Here is a 16,828-nt window from a genome sequence, read left to right as displayed (position 1 = left end):
TGTATATATCATACTGCATATTTTAGTTTCCAATATCCAATAATAGTATGTTCAAAATATATACTGTATATTTGTCAGACACTTGAATTTTATGTTAATTTTACAATGATTTTCTAATGCATCTACATTCATTCACATACACCTTAAAAAGTGAAGATGGTGCATCTAGTTCAAAGTTTCATGGAAGATATGGGTTCTAAGACTAATGGCTTTGTATTTGTGTCAATAGGCATATAAGATGATGATGATCACACAAACCGCCTTCTCAAGGAGATATCTTATTCCTCATTTAAGCTTTTTTCACCACAACAACCAAACCTTTATATAAATAATGTTGATTTGTTAGCCTTGTTTTAGGTGTACAGGACCATAAGTGTGTAACTAAATAAGGAAGATAATTACTTCTACATTGTATTTCACAGAACATACCAATTCTTCTCTCGCTCTCCTCTGCAGAGAAGAAAACGCTGCTGTCATTAAATTTAACGTCAATTGTGTATGTAAGAAGGTTGTGCACGATCAGAAGTAAAAAAAAAAAAAAACACCACTTACAAATTTCCTTAAGTATATTCATACCACAGTCTTTCAAATTCCAAGCATAGTGATCTTAAGATTCATGGGAAAAAACTGTCAGAAATGTATTGATAGGATATTATTTGGGGAGGGAAACATTTCAGTGGGATAAGCGATCAATCGCATAATGTTTGCCAGCAATCACTAAAAAAAGAAGCTATATTTGTCCTGGTTAAAGTTGTAACAACGTTACCTGCTTGATCAGCATCCTAATTTCCCTTAATACCCATAATAGAAAAGTATATTAAAATTATTTTAACATTTACACCAACTTCAAATAATTTGTGAAACCAAGATTTAATTGGTCATAAAAGAAGTTATTGGGATAACACTTTAAAGTATTATATAAAACTTCTAGTTTGCTAAAATGATGTGATGAAAAAGAAAAAGAACATATTTAGTACTTTTAGCCTTTGCACAGAGAAGAATTTAAGGAACTAGATGTCTCAAGGTCCAGGTACATCCATAAACTTGGTATGCACCAATATATCCCAGTCTTTTTGAAAAGAGGGAAAAGTTTACTGTCGTTTAAGTGGATGGAGTGAAGGAAGCTCTGGGTGATAGGAGGATAGATGTGAGAGAGGCAAGAGAGCGTGCTAGAAATAGGAATGAATGGCGAGCGATTGTGACGCAGTTCCAGTAGGCCCTGCTGCTGCCTCCGATGCCTTAGATGACCGCGGAGGTAGCAGCAGTAGGGGATTCAGCATTATGAAGCTTCATCTTGTGGTGGATAATGTGGGAGGGTGGGCTGTGGCACCCTAGCAGTACCAGCTGAACTCGGTTGAGTCCCTTGTTAGGCTGGAGGAACGTAGAGAGTAGAGGTCCCCTTTTTGTTTTGTTTCATTTGTTGATGTCGGCTACCCCTCAAAATTGGGGGAAGTGCCTTGGTATATGTATGTATGTATATCTCCCTTTCAAAAAGATGTTGAGATAGACTTCTCAAGAGGATATTCATTCAAAGATAAACCAATTAAAGGAGTTAGTCAGCTGGGTAATGGACCATGATTTCTTGAGGTATATGTAAATTCCTATAAAGGTGCATAAGGAATGAATCCACCAGAGGTAACAGTAAAAGAAGGTCATGTCCAAGTGACCTCAGACCTTTGGTGCGGCCCTCCTATGAAGATCAAAGTGATCTGAAGGTGGAAAAAATGCTACCAAATTGTCAAACTATAGTCATCCATACAAAAGAAACTACAGAGTGCCTGTTCTAGTTTCTAAATCAATTTTGAAAAATATAAACTATTAAAAAAACTACTCCAAATATGCTACTGAAAAAATAAGTAAAATATTGCAAGCTATAAAAACTAAAAATTACCTCTCTTTCAAGATCCATGTCGACATTATATGAGGATCCTCTATCTGAAAAAGAAAATAATTCATAGGTTTTCAGACTATATTACAATGGCATATAAAACACTTAAAATAATACAGTATGTTTACTCCATTCAACATTAATATTTTAACTTATAAATAAACAGCATTATGAAGCTTCATCTGTGGTGGATAATGGGGGAGGGTGGGCTGTGGCACCCTAGCAGTACCAGCTGAACTCGGTTGAGTCCCTTGTCAGGCTGGGAGAAACGTAGAGAGTAGAGGTCCCCTTTTTGTTTTCGTTCATTTGTTGATGTCGGCTACCCCCCAAAATTGGGGGAAGTGCCTTGGTATATGTATGTATATAAATAAACAGTACATCTTAGTAATACCCACCCACCATCAGCTTGATATGTTCAACCCTTCTATGGCTGAGTCAACTGGATTTTCTCAATATGAAAAAACCATGAAGAGAATTCAAATAGGTCTCATAATACAGTAGCAGGTAATCAAATCTACTAAATCTATTGGGGATTGTTTCATTGTCATACCGACTCACGTCCATACAGTAACACCGATCTCACTAAACTGATATATAGTCTGATTTTTACATGTAATTTCTGGCGATTTAATTTCCAAATTTTACTTAATCTGGCCATTGTCTGATTTGCTTTTTTCAATCTTTCACTAAACTAATTCTAAAGACCCTGTATTGGAGATCATAGTTCCTACATACTTAAATGATTCTCCCTCATTAATCCTTTCTCCTTTCAATGATACTTCATCTTCCATTGCATACTACATTCTCATCATCTCGTCTTTCTTCTATTCATCTTCAGCCCAACCTCGTGTGATATTTCATGCATTCTGGTAAGCAAACATTGCAAATCCTGTGGTGTTCTGCTTTCACTGGAAATTTATTTGATAAGACTCCATTAACATTAACTTTGCACTTGCTATGCTCATGAATTTCCATAATAACGCAGGACTCTCCACAAAATTGGTCGGTGCATGCTATCAAAGGCTTTTTCATGGTCCACAAACGCCATCAAAAGTGGATTTCTATACTCTACGCATTGCTCTATATGTCTCAAAATGAAAATTTGGTCAGAGCAACTTCTACCTTTTCTAAATCCTGCTTGTTCATCTCTCAGGTTTTCATCAATCTTTTTCTCCAGTCTCGTTAGAATAAGCATACTATATATTTTCATATCAACGGACGAAAGTGTGATGCCTCTGTAATTATTGCAATCAGTCAGGTCTCCTTTTTTTGCTATATTCACCAACACACTTACCTCCCATTCATCAGGTTTTAACTCTCCATGCCACATTCTACAAAATAATCTTCTAAGTAGTCTGAGAGTCACTTAATTTTCGGCCAGTATCATCTCGCCAGTTATTCCATTATATCCAGGGGCTTTACATCTTTGAAGTGTTTTGAGGATAGCTTCAACTTCAAACACACTGAATTCATTCATGGACGCATCAAGTTCTTCATAATCTTCGGGTCTATCAATTAAATCATTCCCTTCATATCTCCTATTCATGACCTCAACAAAGTGTTCCATCCAACGTTGTCTTTCTTCATCTTCTGTTGTTATAATGGATCCATCTCTCTTTTTGATGGGTATATGTTTCTTCTTCTTTGCCCCAATCAAGATTTCATTTATAATTCTATGAGCAATTCTTACACCATAGCCACTTCCTAAATTCATAGCTTTGTCAGCCTCATCTGCTTTACTGACTAAACATTCTCTCCAGTCATTCCTGGCTTTTATTTTGACCTCATTATCAATACTGGCATACTTATCTTGTTATTTTCATTACTTCCTTGAAAACTTTCCAGGAAAGGAAAGGAAAACCTATGTACAAAGTATATTGGCAAAATCATTACCAAACCCTATACCAAGACCAGACAGAAAATCAAGAGTAATTCTTAATCCAGGTAACACAAAATCATAAATACAATGAAATAAACTAAACATGTTCAGTAACAACCAAGCTTACACAGTTAATAATAAAATAAAACTAAAAGAAACCAAAATGGATGTGACATACTACAATAAGGCAGTGGCAGAGAAATAATAAATTGCCCTCAAACAGTGCAAGTAATGTCAATTGATAAAATAATGGAAATATAAATCACCATCCTTAAAGAATTAGGAAAAAATGCTGAGGTTTTGGTTAATTACTCACCATCCCTTGAACCATGACCATAATCATACGATGACGGTCGAGATGGAGACTGGTTGCCAAAAGAGTCTCTTGCAAAAGGTGGCCTATCATCACGACCAAAGGACATTCTGTTGTCATCTCTGTCAAAGAAATCTCTTCTGTCTCTACCAAAAGATTCTCGATCATCTCGTATAGGGTCTCTGTCAAATGCTCCTCTCAAGCTGTACCTGTCATTACTAAATGGTTCTCTGTCAAAACTGTCATCTATTCTTCGCTTATCAAACAGTCTATCTCTAGGAGGCATCCCAAATCTGTCTTCCATTTGGGTATCAGGAGGACCATCCCTTCCAAAGTTATCTCTTCTTCCTCTACCAAAGGAATCCATTGGGCCTCTGGCAAAGTCTCTGTCATTCTGACCCCAATCACCTCTGTCATCTCTCCCAAATGGAGGTCTGTTATCTCTTCCAAATGGTCCCTGGTCCTCTCTGCTGAAAGGCTCTCTGTCTTTAGCAAAAGGTTCTCTGTCTCTATCCATCTGCATCCCTCTCTTATCAGGAATAGGAGGACCCCATCGATCTTGGTTGAAAGAGTCTGCTGGACGACCACCTGCATTCCTGTCATCACTACGATCGTTCCAACTTGGTCTTCTGCGGTCAAGGGGCTCTCGTTCAACCACAAAAGGCTCATCTTTAACATCTTCATTCCTGTAGTACACAAAAAAGTATCGAAAACATTAAAGAACTGATAAAATTTTTTTAAATACAAATAAACTGTACAATAGCAGACTACCAATTACAGTAATGCATATACAAGGAACCATACAATTTGTATAAAAGCAAGAATATTTCAATAAGCTAGAATATTTCAATCCATAAGTTAGAAAAACTCAAAATTAGCAGCATTTCAAATTCTAAAAATAACAGGGCACATTGGCAGACATGGGGCAACATTAAAAAATTCATTCTTATTTGTATTTTTCCAAGATGAACAATCATGAGTCCTTTAATACACTAGATAATTGCACCGGAATATTCCTATATTATATGGTTTGTATTTTGCATACAACCAAATTACTTCAAATGTCGTATGCACTTATCTCTTAAACGACATTTATGCACAAGAAACAAAGGTGGAGATACTTGCATGGAACTTTCGTCAGCTAGTAGTTCCGAAATACTCATTATTGGAGGAGGTTCCTCCTGAACTGGTTTGTTATCCATTACCTGTAGATGAAAAAAATAGCCACTTTTATACAATAAACCAATATCATCATCACTGGATTGAAACTGCTAGTATTATTTTAATTAAATTGCTTCTATCTCAAAAATTAGCTTATATCATCATTTGTTACAAATCAAAAATTTTCCATTTTGCTTCCTTTCAATAGGCTTTGACCTCTAGTACCATAAATTGGGAGTGAGTGAGGAATTTGAATGAGGTTAACCAATTAAACATCAATATTCAGATACAGTATTAGCCAAGAGGCCACTATGAAAACCTGCCAGCCATCTTGGAAAATGGGAAAATTTTCTGTGGCTGGAGGTTGATGATGAGACAGGTCAAGAGGGACTTAATTCAATTATTTTAAAGTTATCCGCTCCACTATAGTGCAAGTCAAGAAGTGTACAAGTGACTAGAACAAGTTTGGATAACAATTTCAAACTTTTTAGTTTCTTTATGAAAAAAACAATATATCAATACAGTATATATGAAACATTTTCATTATACAGTATTAATTCATCAAGACATCAAATTTGTATAATGCACAAAAACCTTACAGTGAAATACCATTAGTTCAACATGAATTAGTTTGGCATTTCCATTAGTATAGCAACTCAGTAATTAATAAATTTTCATGAAAAAATAAAATGCTGGTCCAGCAAATTTCCTTTGCTCGTGTATTCAAGAGGTTCCTTAAAATATTTCTGATAGCTTAAGTTTGCACTGCTAAGTGTAACACTGTCATGTATTTCCTTTTGGTAATAGGATTATTGTGAAAAAAACCATTTTTTTTTTACTCCCAAATATTTATATAAATTACACATTTCCCTTCTTCCAACATCTACAAAAACATTCACCCTTACCCTTGCTCAGATAGACTAACAACCTTTTCCTCTTGCAAACATTCAATTATGATCAAAACAGTTTCTAAACTTTCTCTTCAATATCACCTGCAACCAACTAATTCATTATCAATTCATGACACACTTTCCTTACCCACTATTTGCACTTTTCTGACTTCCTAAATCACTTGGTCCATAAAGATATTAGACACTTTCATACTGAAGCGCACCTCTTTTCATGAACAAATTCCAAGAAAAATTCCATCTACATCATTAAAACTTTTTGTACACCACAAATACTATTTTATTTGGACTTTCAAACTTCTAGCACATGCCTCATAACAAATAACTGATACACACTTCCATTTCCTTGAACAATGCCACACACACACAAAAAAAAAAAAAACAACTTCCACACACATTTGCTGGCATTCTATGTAACTTTCTGGACCCTATAATTCTTAAAAGGTACTTATCACGCTTATATTTAAGCAACAAAATAATTATTTTCATCACAGGAGACCCTCTTCACCCAATCATATTTCACAAACATCGGTAATCCCACAACTTCTGAAGTCTTTCAATTAAAAAAAAAAAACACTTCTAAATACTCACAGTATCTTTCAGTTGATGTATTCAATCAGGAGATCCAACTGTTCATTTCCCTTTTCTCTGCAGTAAATTCTCTTTGCTCTAACTTCTTCCCAAATATCCTATCCATCCACCTATATATATATGACAATGATCTTCTCTTCACTCTTGCAAACACAGCTAAAATTATTCTACTCTTCAATTTTTGACCAGAAAATATAATTTTTCTATTCCCTCTTACCCAATTATACCCAGAACCATGCATACCCACATTAAAAATGTAACAAACTAACCAAGAAACATTTTCCTTACTGTCTCCTGTTTATATAAATTCCAACTTCTGGTTAAACTAATTAAGGAGAAAAAGACATGTAGTTTATTAAACTCTTTATCTGGATATTACTCTCTTGCACTATCATTCAACTGGTTCTTTGTGTTTGTTGCAGAAGATTCTAAATAATTATAACCCTCATTTCCATTCTGATCTTTTCAGATTAGTAAATCTTGTATGTAGTACTATGTGCAGTTAATTAAAAAATCATACTTGTTCAAACTTGTTGCAAATGCTTATCTGTTGAACAGGTTGCTATAGTTTATGTATGCCTCATCTATTTCAACATTATTACTAACTTCAAAGTATTTAATTTTTCATTCCTTCCTATATACAGTGGTTTGTTTATTTTTCTCTTATATCTGTGCTGGGATGGGATTTTTTTCTAGTGCAGCCCTTGGGCTTCTAGCATCCTGCTTTTTCAAATAGGGTTGTAGCCTGGCTAGTAATAATAATAAACCTACTCCCCTTACCACCCTCACATACATCGTGGCTCTTCATCTATTCCATACTGAAACAAAATCTATCAAATTCTTTTCCTCACTTTCTTTCTCATGTATACTTGTAAACATTTCTTTGGAAACTAAGTATTCCAATGCCAAGCATTATTCAAATACATTTCTATAAGGCATTCAATATTCTCATTTACTTCAGCATCTACACACAAAAACACATGCTATTTCTTTCCATGTCACTCACCTATACATTCAAAGCACCTAGCGGTCACCCTTCCACATTCTCTATACAGCCTCTCACATATTCACTATCTTACTCTCATCTGGATAGTCAATTACCTGGATGTAAATAGTAAGATCTTGAGATAGCTGCTTTCATTATGCCCTTACCTGTCTCTCCAATTTGTTTTCACTCCACCTGCTTGGTGGACCTCCCTGAGCTTCCCTTCCTGGTGGGCCTGGTGGGGGTCCTCTAAACCCTGAATTAGGAGGTGGGCCTCTAAATGGAAAGCCTTGATTTGGCGCTGCACCTAGCAAACCCGGTCTAGGGCCTGCACCCATGCCACCCAGCAAACTTGGTCTAGGACCTGCTCCCAATAAGCCTTGACCTGGTGGGGGACCACGCATTCCTGGACCCATTAGTCCCCTACCAAATGGCTGGTTGGGAGGGGGCACATTGAAGCCAGGTCTTCCTTCATTGTAATCAAACTGCAAATATCAAGTAATAATTTATTTGTTATCTTCAAAATTCAAGAGACAAAACCCTACTTAGGAAGCTGATCTACCAGAACTAGATGATACTTCTAAAGGAGTTGACTTACAAACTAAGAAATTTCACTATGACAAGAAATTAATTGAAATGCACCTTAATACCAATGTACTTAAGTTTCTTCTCACTTGGCAAAAAATTAAAAACAAATACCATCCCATAACTCCTAATATGGATATTGTACAACAAAACAAAAACACTCACTTGGTCTGGCATAGGTTGCTTCTTTTGTTCTTGTTTATCACTATCATCAGATTTATTTCCTGTGTCTCTGGCATCACTATCTTTTTTGTCATTTTCATCATCATCATCGTACCAGTCTCCGGGCAGCGTGAATTTATCTTTGCTAGGGGGGACACCAATTGGTCCTATAAGAAGTTTTGTAGACTCGCCAAATTTCACATCTGAAAACATTTTGAAAGGTCTCTAAATAATACATACATACATACATATACTAAGGCACTTCCCCCAATTTTGGGGAGTAGCCAACATCAACAAATTCTTAATTTAACAAGAAGCAGGTAGTAAAATCTGAAAAACTTGAAAATCAAGAGATGATCGACTGACCAACATAAACACATCATCATAGTTCCCAGATGCCATTAAAGAACCCATTTAAATGAGTGTAACTTCCAGGCCTATCTTTAGTTACAATAAATTAAGACATTCTACATGTCTCATTGTAGAATGTCCATTTATACACAAAGCAAACAGCAAGACTCAAGGCGTGGAAAGATCATCTTACTTTGGTACTATGCACTGATGCAGCTGCTCTCATAATAGAGGGTAGGCCTTGAATATTATCATCATCATTATTATTACTAGCTAAGCTACAACCCACAATCTGGTCACAGTTGGTTTAAAACTTTTATACTGAAGTGTGGGACCAGCTTCAGCATTTGCACTAGTTATCCCCAGTGAGGGGATAATGACGACAGCAAGAGAAAAAAAAGGCCAGACAGCAAGAGAAAAAAAGGCCAGACATTCAACCCTCATACAAAAAACTTAACAATGAAGTACAACTACTAACTTAGACAATACGGTATGCTATTTGCCCCGTAAGGAGCAAGGCTCACTATACCACTTGCTGGCCAGATACCCCAGGCCCTACAAAAAAGGTGTCCAAAGACCTATGAGCGCAATCCTTTAGACAGCACTGTAAACGTGGTTTGTCTTCCTGACACGACACCAGGTTCAAGAACTTGGGACACCGAATGGTTCTTTCGAAAAACCATAGTGTGAGCAATCCCTAATATCATGTGCTTGAGGAGTCATCCCTGAGGAGGATTCCCCTTGGTGCTTATAGGCTTTGAGAATGGTCTCGCAAAAACAAAATGATCGTTTTTTTAGTGACTTTCTTTTTTTCTTTCTGCCCCTGCTTACGAAAAGATGATGTACTGTAGAACGACACTGTTGGGCACGCTTCAAATATAAAAAGATACCCCTTACAGGACAAAGGAACAAATCATGAGGATTACCAGTTGCCTCCCTAAGTGACAAATTTGAGGAGTCAAAACAACAATAACTAATTGCTGGATTCTGCATTTTCACCACGAAGTCAGTTACAAAGCAGAATGATAGCAGATAATAAAAGCAAAAGGTGGTGAAAATGACAAAGCTAATAAAAAACCATCTTAAGGGTAAGATCCCTGTCATGGGCCTTCAGTAAATGTTCGTAAGGTGCCATCTTAAAGGGGCCTCAGAACCTTGGTTACACTCCAATACGGAGGTTTGATTTCAGGGGTAACAAGCCTCTTTGAAGCTCCAAGTTAAAACTGGTATTTCCTACGATGAGGAAAGATTTCCCATTAGCCAAAAAAAACGTGGCTGAAGGTTGAGAGATAGCCTTTCTCCGTGGCAACCGACATAAGTTTCTCCTCCCGTAGGAAAACTGAAAATTCTGCTATACCAGGAATAATGGCCACAATCGGAGCTATTCCAGAAACTACACTAACCACAGAAGACTGATCACTTTGTTTGGTAGACGGTTGTCAACACCTTATGGAGCTATCGTCAGATCTGGTTTACAGTGCATTTGGAAAACCCATTCTCTCTGAGATGTTGGATATCCTACTGCCATGAAAAGATAGGTAAGTCAATGCATTATGGTACCTCTTGATGTGTGACTGGCACAGAAGAGTAGGCCTATTGAGAAGTTCTCTGGGGAATTCCATGAGCATCTTGAGAAGATCTGGACACCAATTGGCATGAAACCAATTTGTGGAGACAAGCTTTAATCAAAGGTCCTGAGATAACCTTAAATGTTGAGGACTCACCTGATCAGGTAGTAGGTTGGCCAGGGCACCAGCCGCCCGTTAAGATACTACCACTAGAGAGTTACGGGGTCCTTTGACTGGCCAGACAGTATTACATTGGATCTTTTTCTCTGGTTACGGTTCTTTCCCTTTGCCTACACAGACACCGAATAGTCTGGCCTATTCTATACAGATTCTCCTCTATCCTCATACACCTGACAACACTGAGATTACCAAACAATTCTTCTTCTCTCGAGGGGTTAACTACTAAACTGTATTTGTTCAGTGGCCACTTTCCTCTTGGTAAGGGTAGAAGAGGCTCTTTAGCTATGGTAAGCAGCTCTTCTAGGAGAAGGACACTCCAAAATCAAACCATTGTTCTCTAGTCTTGGGTAGTGCCATAGCCTCTGTACCATGGTCTTCCACTGTCTTGGGTTAGAGTTCTCTTGCTTGAGGGTACACTCGGGCACACTGCTCTATCTAGTTTCTCTTCCTCTTGTTTTGTTAAAGTTTTTATAGTTTATATAGGAAATATTTATTTCAATGTTTTTGCTGTTCTTAGAATATTTTATTTTTCCTTGTTTCCTTTCCTCACTGGGCTATTTTCCCTGTTGGAGCCCCTGGGCTTATAGCATCCTGCTTTTCCAACTAGGGTTGTAGCTTAGCATTTAATAATAATAATAATAATAATGGAGAGAATGTATAAATATCCATTTCATCCCATGGATGTTGAAAAGGGTCTTCCATCATTACCGGTGGGTCAGGAACTGTTGACCTATACACCTCCAGCTTCTTATTCAATTGAGTGGCAAACATAACAATGACAGGGGAACCCAACAAACTAAGGAATTCCCTCACCACCAGAGGATTCAAAGACCACTCTGAGCCAGCTATCCATCCCAGGCAAGTCAGATTGTCTGAAATCACATTCCTTTTCTCAAGAATGTACCGAGCCGTGAGATGTACTGCATTGGGTATGGCTCACCAATGTTTTTTCGCTGCTAACTGACAAAGATGGTGAGACAACAAACCGTCTTACTTGTTGGCACGTCACTATAGTCGTGTTGTAGCTCATCAACGGTACCCAGTGACCCTGGAGGGAGTCTGTGAAACAAAGCAATGCTAGGTACACCACCTTCAAATCTAGATAGATGATAGATTTGAAGATGGTGAATCATGTCCTCCAGAGTCCATAGACTGGAAACATACTTGGTTAGGAGATGTGCTCCTGAACCTTGCTGAGACATATCAGAGAAAAGGAGAAACTCCTGAGGAAGGGTCTACAATGGGGACCCACTCAACAGGTTCTCTTCTCGAAGTCTGCAAAAACTGTGACTTGAAATGATGGCGGCTCTGTCCTTTGGCACCATTTGGACTTTAGTACCCATTGGATTTAATGCAAGTGCATCCTCCCAAAAGGAACCATTATTCCAGAGATGCGAGGTACCACAAAAGTTTTTGCTGACACTGTATCGCTTCAATCGAGTCCTTGAAGAAGGCTGGTGCAACCTGTCTCCAGATGGAAACACTTGCTTAAATCATATTGATGTATATGGCTAAGTACTGAAGACTACGTTGAGAACTTAGGACCGACTTCGAGATTTATCCTGATCCCCAGCTCTTGACAAAACTCGAGATCATCATCTCTATGCCATAGAGCCTTAGCTTTGGATTCTGCCAATTACAGAGTTATCAATATAAAGCAAACGTCTGATTCCCATGGCATAAGCCCAGGACTACACTAGAGTAGAGACTCCTGTGAACACTAGAGGGGCTGTAGACAGGTCAAAGCAAAGGACTCAAAACTGTAATCTCCTTTCCCTGAAACAAAGATATTTCATTGATCTTGGATGGACTGGGATCTGAAAATACACGTCCTTGAGGTCTAAGAACAACAACAAGTTGTATTGCCTGATTGCCTGTAGAACTGTGCTGAGTATCTCCATCTTGAACCGTATCTGAAGAAATAAACAGTTCAGTTTTTCGACCAAGAACAAGCTGCTGTAGAAGTCTGAAGACCTATCGTGGACTCCCTCTATGGCGCTCTTACATAGCATAGTCTGAATTTTGACCTGTAAGAGTAGCCCTTTGGTGGAACCTCCTAAGTACAATGCTCAGAAGGTCAGAGTCAGAGTGAGAGAAGGGCAACAATTTGTGAATGGGACAGGATACCCAGAAAGAAGGACCTCTACCGTCCTGGGATCTGTCCCGTAGAACTGTCACCCTGTCCAATGACTTGACAGGCATCACCCCCCCCCCCCCCACATCTTTCCAAACTGAGGTATCTAGTATAATGGAGAGTAGTCGACACTCCCACTTGACAAGAGCCCAACGAGGATTTGGAGTACAAGGCTGACGCCTCTTATAGAAGCGTGCATATCTGTTGGCTTCTGACCAAATTTGTGAAGTAGGCTGCTTAAACGGCCTAACATTAATGGGTATTGACTTTTGAAGGCGAGGGGCCATCCTCGGAATCGATGGAAAGGGCTTAGGTCATGGCCTGTCATACCGCTGAGGCAGGGCAAAGGCTAACATATCCAGAGGAACAGTCAAATCCACAGGTTGACAGTTTGCAGGATTAAAGTGGAGGACTTGGTTACCGAACAGGTAACACATCCCTGTTCGGCACAAAAACAACAGAAGTAGGAGTGTCCTGACCGAAGGATAAGGTTGCTCTCTAAGAAGAGGGGGAGCTTCAAAAGAGTGAGGGCTTGATTCATAATGGTGCGAATCATTAGGCTGCTAACCGTGAGAGATGTCAGCGTGCTCCCTCAAACTGCTGATCAGTGGACATGCATCATGCCCCCCAGAATTGATGAATGGTGTTCTTGGATCATGCAACCTTACCTTGTTGGATGGTTGACGCGTTGCCCATATTACACCCTTGTGCTATTATTGCATGGTTTCAGTAGCCATATCATGATGCAGACCTCTTCGATTAGCGTTACCTTCACCCTTAGCCTTCGTAAATCCTATCGGTCAATTGTGTGAAGAACCCGAGGACTACAAGGCATAAGAGGAGGTACAGGTCTCCTTGCCGACGATGGTGAATATAAGGGAGTGAACACAAAGGCGAGTGTGGGTGTTCAGGTGGGGCCTTCGTTGATTGTACTGGTTATTTCTGTGAAGAATAGCCAGAAAACTCACTGAATGAGCCACGATCAGTTTTGAAAAGCTGATAGGAGGAGACTAAACTGCGAGGAGGTGAAGAGGATGGCACAACAGGGAACTTTTTGGTCAGGGAATGACGAGTTGTCTCAGCTGACAAGCAGTAAGCATCAGTTCAAGCACACTAATGAATGGAGACATTGAAGCTACAAGAGGATCAACCTCAAGGGTAATAATCAATTTAGGCAGGAAAATTCTGGTAAAACACACGATCAACATCCTTCATTGTCTCGTACTGTGAAAGACTCAAAAAGAAGGAACAGGAAGGAGAATTTCAGATTTCTGAAAAGGAGATTTAGACAGTCTACTTCCCTTTGAAGCTGAAGCCATCAAAGGAGAGTAATCTCGTCTAGATTTATTTTCTACCTCAAAATTTCTCCCATCATACAGCAAAGGGAGAATCCAACATGCAGTGATGTTTCCTACACATCTGACATAAAGAATGAGGATTGACATCTAAATGGCTCTTGTAAGTTCCACAATGACGACCATCCACATCCAGACAAGTCCTCATCACACAACCTTCTTATGCTCTCACACTGAAACGATAGTAAAACCAGTTAACACAAAGATAGAACACTTCAACGGCCACATGGAAAACACAAGTCTGAACAGCAGAGTAGCCCAATCTACCTGATACTCAGGTCAAGAGTAGCTACCACATTAGTTGACAGATCCTAAATAATTCTTCATAGGTAGGCTCCAGCTCATACTAGAATTTACCCTTTTAAAATGAAGGTTTGTTTCGCAGAGGGACAAATTAGTTTTCCAAACCCAATGGTTGGTTATAACTAAATTCATTATATGATAAACTAACTGAGAAAATTATCTAAAACTCAAGTTTCAGCAATTTTGGATACAGAAAAATTTCACTATTACATACCTATTTTGTCATCAGGGTTGCTGGACACCAAAGGAGGTTTACTTAGAATTTTCTTTTCTGGTTTATCTTCAGGTTTCCCTTTATCTTTATCTGTGTCAGTTGGTGGTTGAGGTAAATCAAGACCAGGAATAGCACCTAAAACAGAAAAAAATTATAAAATATACGAATACTTGTATGAACTTACCATACTCCATAAATGGAAAACTACTCACCTCTCCATTTTTAATAGTTTAATCTTACAAAACAGTATGCATAGAATTCCAATGGATAGAGTGCATCACATAATTGAGAATGCAAAATATATGGTATCCCATAAGTGTTTTCCAATATACTATACAAACATATCAATCATAAGTTGTCTGTACCAAATATTGAATAATGACCTTTGCAAAAAGAAACAAGGTGAAAATTAATAAATGAATGCCACTGCTTTGTCTGGCCTAACCTAACCAGCTGAGTGCCAATGATTCTTTCTTCATTCTATCGTGTTTCTACTGAAGATCTAATAAGGGGGGAAGATATTGGAAGGAATAATCCCTAAGACTGATAGGTTTGTGTACTGAAAAACATATTTCTGTACTGTAATATAAAAGCTTTCTCAATGAAATCCCGGGCAACACTACTCCAGAAAGAAAGGAACTGTATCATCGTGGGTATACCTTCAGGCACTTGAAACGTCATGCACCCATGAGGCATTGATGTTACAATTGCCAGTTTAGGTAAAGCATTAGTTAGCACTTCTTGAAAAGCTGAGGTCCTCCAGACAGGTTCAAACCACAATGAGTGTTCCATTCTCCAAAGATGCCACAGATATAAATGAGAGACTAGAGGGGCACTCAGTAGGGAGCAGACTTCCGCTGCAGCAGCTTATTTCTCGATCTTAACCTTTGACCTTAACATGTATCAATTGGCGTGGATTTTTATACACTCAAATACGAACTAAGTTTGAAGTCTCTGTTGACAATGATGTCAAAACTTATGGCTGATTATGTGAACTGGATATTTTGCTTGACCATGACCTTGAAGTTTGACCTCCCAAAATTTAATCCTTTCCAGCTTTTTACTTAACAGTTAATCACTGCAAATTTCCGTACTCAACGATTAAAACTGTGGCAAGGAAGCTGTTCACAAACTACAAACATAAAAACGGGGGCAAAAAATAAACTCCTTCCAACTTTGTTGTCGGAGGTAATTGGGGGTTAAGGGAAGTATATGGTGAAACCTTCATCCATTTCCCGAATAACTGACCCAGCCATGACTGAGTGACCCAAATAGGTGTCCAGATTTTTGTCCAATCCCTTCGATAAAAATGGGCAAAGGTGGAATCCTGTCTTCGCATCTTTAGCACAAGAAAGGCTGATATATCACAAATTCTAAGTAATTTGTATTTTTCCTAACAGTAATTACCTTGAACTACTTTCTGAGGAGATCCCAGATACTCCTAAGAAAGTAGTTCGAGGTAAGTACTCCGTGTTGGAAAAATTCAATAATGTCTGAAGGCTACATTTATGGATATTGGGCAGAAACTGTTAGCCAGAACTTTGGTTGGGTTAGGTCTTGACTGGAAGGTCCTTAGTAGGCTGGTGTTTTTCTTTGCCCTTTAATAAAGACCAGCAACTAAGGAATTTGTGTGTATTTCCTTCAAAACCTTTCTGGTTCCTGGGCAAGAAATCTTTTGTAAGGGACAGGCTTATAAATGTAATGACCCTCATGGGGACTGACATCTTGCAAGAGAGGTTCTGGTGAGAAGCTTTTCAAAGGTCTTCCTTTGGTCAAGGCAAGTCTGGTTAGTCTTTCATTAGGTCAAAGAGGAACAATTTGTTCTTCATGTCTATTTCTCTGTATACAATGACCTGGACATGGGCTAAACAGTAACCATTGATGTATATGAGGAACATTTCAAGGTCTCACCTCATGAAAAGGAAGAAGTATAGTCTGAGCAGAATAGAGGCCTCAGGGGGAAGAGAATCTAGACCACTTCTTTGGTTAAGTTAGTAGTGGAGCTTCAGCAGGGAGAGGCAATAGAGGTAGCTGCTGTTTCTGAAAATCATGCATCTGAAGAAATGTCTAAAATGCTCAACACATGAAGCCTAAAGGACTTCAGCCTGTCAGGGAAACCTATGGATGAGTTACTTCAGAACTATTTCCAACCAGGGCAGGGTTCTTCAAATATTCATGACTAGATCCAGCAAATCCTGGCCACATTCCTAATAAAGTATTGCTGAACGGTGGGTAGTTAGAAAAACCTATG

General features: G+C 38.5%; 1 protein-coding gene across 6 annotated transcripts in view; it reads right to left on the bottom strand.

Annotated features, from left to right (window-relative positions):
- Positions 1 to 16,828, bottom strand: part of LOC137623482 (YLP motif-containing protein 1-like) — a 199,628-nt gene that overhangs the window by 113,541 nt on the left and 69,259 nt on the right. For all 6 annotated transcript variants that reach the window (XM_068354350.1, XM_068354315.1, XM_068354336.1 and 3 more), the window contains 6 exons: positions 14,578 to 14,712; positions 8,476 to 8,675; positions 7,893 to 8,210; positions 5,206 to 5,285; positions 4,084 to 4,766; positions 1,892 to 1,935 (listed from right to left, as the gene is read on the bottom strand). In XM_068354350.1, coding sequence (XP_068210451.1) covers positions 1,892 to 1,935; positions 4,084 to 4,766; positions 5,206 to 5,285; positions 7,893 to 8,210; positions 8,476 to 8,675; positions 14,578 to 14,712 — 1,460 coding nt within the window. The remainder of the gene's footprint in view (positions 1 to 1,891; positions 1,936 to 4,083; positions 4,767 to 5,205; positions 5,286 to 7,892; positions 8,211 to 8,475; positions 8,676 to 14,577; positions 14,713 to 16,828) is intronic.

This window comes from Palaemon carinicauda, chromosome 2, assembly GCF_036898095.1.
Source record: "Palaemon carinicauda isolate YSFRI2023 chromosome 2, ASM3689809v2, whole genome shotgun sequence".
Classification (NCBI taxonomy): Eukaryota; Metazoa; Arthropoda; class Malacostraca; order Decapoda; family Palaemonidae; genus Palaemon; species Palaemon carinicauda.
The sequence above is the reverse complement of the archived record's forward strand: the minus strand, read 5'-3'. Positions and strand labels throughout refer to the sequence as shown.